Source organism: Oncorhynchus clarkii, chromosome 3 (genome assembly GCF_045791955.1).
Source record: "Oncorhynchus clarkii lewisi isolate Uvic-CL-2024 chromosome 3, UVic_Ocla_1.0, whole genome shotgun sequence".
Lineage (NCBI taxonomy): Eukaryota > Metazoa > Chordata > Actinopteri > Salmoniformes > Salmonidae > Oncorhynchus > Oncorhynchus clarkii.
The window spans coordinates 14459888-14465317 of record NC_092149.1 but is presented as its reverse complement, the minus strand read 5'-3'; the positions used below and the strand labels follow the sequence as shown (position 1 = coordinate 14465317).

Sequence of the window (5430 nt, the reverse complement as noted above, 5' to 3'; positions counted from 1 at the left end):
AGAGACTGGGCCGAGGGGTCGAGAGCCACACTATGAGGAGGGAGAGGAGAGGAAACATAGCATAGCGAGGCACAAAGTTAGGTGGAACAGCTTCAGATCCAACAACCATCACCTGTCTGACAACGAATAATAAAGAATTGAGGATATCTATTTTTTCTATAGACAAAAACTGGACCAACTATAGGCCTCTGTGGATTTTGAATGGAAACTGAATCGGACATTCAGACACATTAAATGGATGATGATGTTATTTGCAACTACCGGAATTGGATTGAATAAGGTAAAGACAACTTAACAGATTATATAGCCTACTTTAAAAAGGTGTATTTGTTGTCTTGGCTAGAGCAGTCTGTAATAAAGAGCTCTGGTCTTGGATATACACTTCTGTGGAAGAATTGTCTAATGCTGGGTGGATACACTACCTATTCATCTGACCATTTAGCCTAAATGATTATTATCAATAATTAACAAGTCATCATTAGGCCTACTCTACTCTTCAGTCAGTCTTTTCAGTTATGTTTATGTCACTGTGTTTACCGTAGGCCGAGGCCTGTTTGTCAACATTTTTATTAAATTCAAACCTCATTTATATTCTCTGACAAAACGTTGTATTTGGAGCTGGCACAAATATTTTCACAAAATAATACCTGTCACCTACATTTAGAAGACATAGCCTAACCGTTTTAGATTATGATGTGGTAGCCTTGGCCTAATATTTTTAGAAAGAAAAATTTGGGAAAAATATTAAATATCTAAGTAACAATCTAAGGAATGAAACCTCCAGGAAAAATGCAACAGTCTGAATGAAATGTCAATTTGTTAGAGATATTAACAGATATGTTATTTTAGGGGGCACATTAAACCCGTGGGGCATGTGCCACAGCGGGAGTTCGGCAGGCCCTCCACAGTTCAACAGTAGCTCTTAACCCCCGTACTGGCGGAGCCAACATGTGTCATAGGCTTTTTTTCTGCACTCTAGCTTTACCCCTCGATCTGCTTTGACGTTACCGCGTACAATAACAATCGCTACAATTACCACTACGCCGAAAGCTATAAGTTAGGTTGGATAGGTTATTTGGATTCGCCTATAGGAAACCATGTTGCAAACAAGTCTATACTTATGTGTTTATAACCATTATTAACTTATTATAATTAGCCTAATGTAGATATCGCAATGTTTTGTTTAATGAAACAGTGGGTTTCAACCCTCATTTTATGCCCTAATAAATCACCGATTGTCAAACAAAACATGATATTTTATTGCCAACAACATGGGTTCTCTCTGTCTCCTGCCTTGCTCTTCCTATCCTCAGCCACAGCGGTGTAGCAAGCCGATGGAATTTCATAAACTGGTGAGGAATATGTTCTGTTAAGTTAAACATGTGGTGACAGCTTGACTCCGGAGTCTCTGCATTCTCGTGCCCCCGGTGCGCAAATGTGCACGTAGACATAAATCTGGAAAGGGCCGAAAAACGCGTCAGCTTACTTGCCTCATGGTCAGCTTCATGAGGCGCGCGGTGAAATTGTTGCCCACAACCAGCGGTGCGACCTTAACAGGAGTGCAGGGGGTTCATCAGTAAATGTATGATCTACAACTGGCTCTACACCCCTACACAGAAAAGCCAGTGTGAAAAAAAGCACCATAAACGTATCTAGAATTGAAGCTTTGCCAATACAACGACTTTGCCTTTCTAAAATGCCTCTGTTACTGGGACTACTACACACATACAATACATTGCCAGAACATTCATCCATATGTCAAATCATTAAATGCTGTAGATGCTTTTCAGAAGGCCATTTTCTGTGTTTCAATGCTAATACATATAACTTTCTCCTCTCCCATTTCCCTTTCATCTCCTATGTCTACGCCCCACACTCTTACCATTGTCCACCACCAAAACCCTCCCATCCAGCCAAGTGGAATCAAAATAATAGTTCCTCTCCCTCTGACATTTATATAAACCCAGCTAACCTCCACACCATCACCATTTCAGAAGTCTCAACTAAAAAGTATGGATTTCTCTAGCTCCCTGTCTCCCTCACCTTCTCCATTATACACCTCCCCCTTCATCCCCAACTCCTCCTTCCCCTCCGCCTCTCCATACATCTCTCCTTCCCCCAGCCTGGCCTCAACCGCTCTCTTCTGCTCCCTCCTGTCCCTCCTGGCTCTCCTGGGCATTGGGGGGAACCTCTACACCATGGGTCTCCTCATCAGACGCAGGAGAGGCAGAAGGAGGCGAGGGTGTTCTAGCTGCTGTTTAGGAGGGAGAGGAGTACCGTTACCATCCTGCCTCTCCTCCTCTCCCCCCTCCCTCTCCCCTTCCTCCTCTCCCACCTCCTCTTCCTCCACCTCCCTCCATCTCCAGGTGCTGAGTCTAGCTCTGGCGGACCTCCTCTACCTCTTCACGGCTCCCTTCATCGTGTACGACAGCCTGGCGGCTGACTGGGCGTTTGGGGAGCTGGGCTGTCGCCTCCTCTTCAGCCTGGACCTGATCACCCTGCACGCCTCCATCTACACCCTCACCGCCATGAGTCTGGACCGCTATCGGGCTGTGGCCAACCCCCTGGCCACCTCGTCCTCCCCCTCCTCTGGGTTGCTCCGTGTGGCCCTGGCCTGGGGCCTGGCGGTGGCCCTCAGCCTGCCCATGATGATCACCCTCCACCTGGAGGACGGAGACGACGGACAGCTGTGTGTCCCTGCCTGGGACGAGCAGAGCTCCAAAGTGTATATGAGCGTGCTGTTCTGTACCAGTATGATAGGGCCGGGGCTGGCCATCGGGGCGCTGTATGCTACTCTGGGCCGTCTCTACTGGGTGTCCCAGACCCAGCCCTGGGCCAGTGGTAGTGGGGGTAGCACGTCCTACCCTCCGCGGGCCCCTAGGCCCAAGGTCCTGCTCCTCATCCTGGGGATAGTTCTGGCCTTCTGGGCCTGTTTCTTGCCCTTCTGGGTGTGGCAGCTGCTGCCGCTATTCCGGCCCGACATGCTGCGGACAGTACCGGTGGGTACCCAGGTGACGGTGAACCGGATCCTAACGGGGCTGACGTACGGGAACTCTTGCGTGAACCCATTCTTCTACACGCTGCTCACAGGGGGGAAACGACGGAAAAACAGGCAGACACCAACGTCAGCGAATCAGCTCTGCCGCAAGAGCAGTCCGCAGTAGTGTTCGTGACAACACAGACAGTCCGGTATAATAGACTGCTCTGGGGGCTGGTGGGGGGCTGCTTACAAACTGTCCGATTCAAACACCCCCGTCTCCCACCGGAAATATCAAAGGGCATTTCACTGTGTGATTGTTACTTCATAAGGACTATATTAAAGACAGCACTTTGTATGCACGGATGTGACTGGACCATACTTCCTATTTGGAGATTAAAAATGTGACGGGCTGAGCGAAAATACCAAAGCTTCAAAACTTGAGAAATATCTCATTGATTGTATGAATTCACAAAAATACATCCACATACGGGCCATGAGTGGAGTATGACAACAGGGAAGCAGCGTTTGTGTGTTCTGTTATCATTTAGGGGGCTTTAGTGGAACTGTGCATTTACAGTAAAATGACAACGCACTTCTATCAGTCTGGAAGGACAGAAAAGGTTTTGCTTTTGAACAGCAACTGATTGTCACTGGCCATGACATATTTGGATATGTTTCTTTAAAAAGATGTTTATTGACACAGAGACTGATGTTTGAGGGGGTAGAGAGGACCTCGTGTCACAGACCCTTAACGTTTGATATGCACCCCTAAAGTCAGACCTTTTTTTATTAGCAATACCTGCATGTTGGGTTTGGACTTTTATTTTGTAATGAACTCTGCAATGCTTTGCATGGTGATGATGACGCCTGTATTTATATCCAGTTTGGTGTGTATAATATGATATAATATATCAAATAAAAACATGCTTTATATACTAGAGTCTATGTCACGGGTTTTTTGTTCCCTAGAGGAGAGGATGTGTTCCTCTTGACCCCTCAGAAAAGAACACAACATAACTGAAAATACAGATCTCATACCCACCGTTTTATGGTATTTATGACAATAGCAGACGAGGGGAGAGAAAGAGAGATGGCCAGAGAGAGAGACAGTGAGAAAAAGAGGGATGGCCAGAGAGAGAGAGAGACAGTGAGAAAAAGAGGGATGGCCAGAGAGAGAGAGAGACAGTGAGAAAAAGAGGGATGGCCAGAGAGAGAGAGACAGTGAGAAAAAGAGGGATGGCCAGAGAGAGAGAGAGACAGTGAGAAAAAGAGGGATGGCCAGAGAGAGAGAGAGACAGTGAGAAAAAGAGGGATGGCCAGAGAGCGAGAGACAGTGAGAGAAAGAGGGATGGCCAGAGAGAGAGAGAGACAGTGAGAAAAAGAGGGATGGCCAGAGAGAGAGAGACAGTGAGAAAAAGAGGGATGGCCAGAGAGAGAGAGAGACAGTGAGAAAAAGAGGGATGGCCAGAGAGAGAGAGACAGTGAGAAAAAGAGGGATGGCCAGTGAGAAAAAGAGGGATGGAGAGAGAGAGAGAGACAGTGAGAAAAAGAGGGATGGCCAGTGAGAAAAAGAGGGATGGCCAGAGAGAGAGAGACAGTGAGAAAAAGAGGGATGGCCAGAGAGAGAGAGACAGTGAGAAAAAGAGGGATGGCCAGAAAAGAGACAGTATGGCCAGAGAGAGAGAGACAAAGAGATGTAGAGGGAAGGACAGTGAGAAAAAGAGGGATGGCCAGAGAGAGTGAGCAAAGAGATGTAGAGGGAAGGAGGGACAGAAGGCGAGAAGAAGGAGCGACAGAAAAAAAGAAAAAAGCAGAGAAGGAAAGGCCAAGAAGAAAGTGCTGAGTGGAAAAATCCCTGGATTTGAGTTTGCACTCATACTTGTATTTGTGTGTCTGTGTCAGCGTGTCTGTGAGTCTCTCAGGTCTTCCCCTTCCCTGTGTGTGTTCGTTGGGCAGTCTCTCTCTGTGTCTCCTTGTAGCAACGGCGTGTCTGTCTGTGTCTGACTCAAACACTGACTGTACTGTACACCCAACAAAACCCTGTGGCTCTTTGATGCAGATGAGCAAATATTGTTGTTTGACAGAGAGGAGTGAGGTTGGGGGGGATAGGGGGCTGGGTGGGGGGATAGGGGCTGGGTGGTGGGAGGGTTAGGGTCTGGGTGGTAGGAGGGATAGGGGGTTGGGTGGTGGGAGGGTTAGGGTCCGGGTGGTGGGAGGGGTAGGGGGTTGGGCGGTGGGGGTTGGGAGGGATAGGGGCTCGGTGGTGGGAGGGATAGGGGCTGGGTGGTGAGGGATAGGGGCTGGGTGGTGGAGGGTTAGGGGCTGGGTGGTGGGAGGGATAGGGGGTTAGGGGTTTGGGTGGTGGGAGGGATAGGGGGTTGGGTATTGGGAGGGATAGGGGGCTGGGTGGTGGGAGGGATAGGGGGCTGGGTGGTGGGAGGGATAGAGGG

At 48.4% G+C, this 5430-nt stretch overlaps 1 protein-coding gene across 1 annotated transcript; it reads left to right on the top strand.

Annotated features, from left to right (window-relative positions):
* Positions 1-3916, top strand: LOC139405739 (urotensin-2 receptor-like). The gene is made up of 2 exons (XM_071148162.1): positions 1-280; positions 1914-3916. The coding sequence occupies exon 2, from the start codon at positions 2013-2015 to the stop codon at positions 3162-3164; it is 1152 nt and encodes a 383-aa protein (XP_071004263.1). The 5' UTR covers positions 1-280; positions 1914-2012; the 3' UTR covers positions 3165-3916.
* The last annotated feature ends 1514 nt before the right edge of the window (positions 3917-5430 follow it).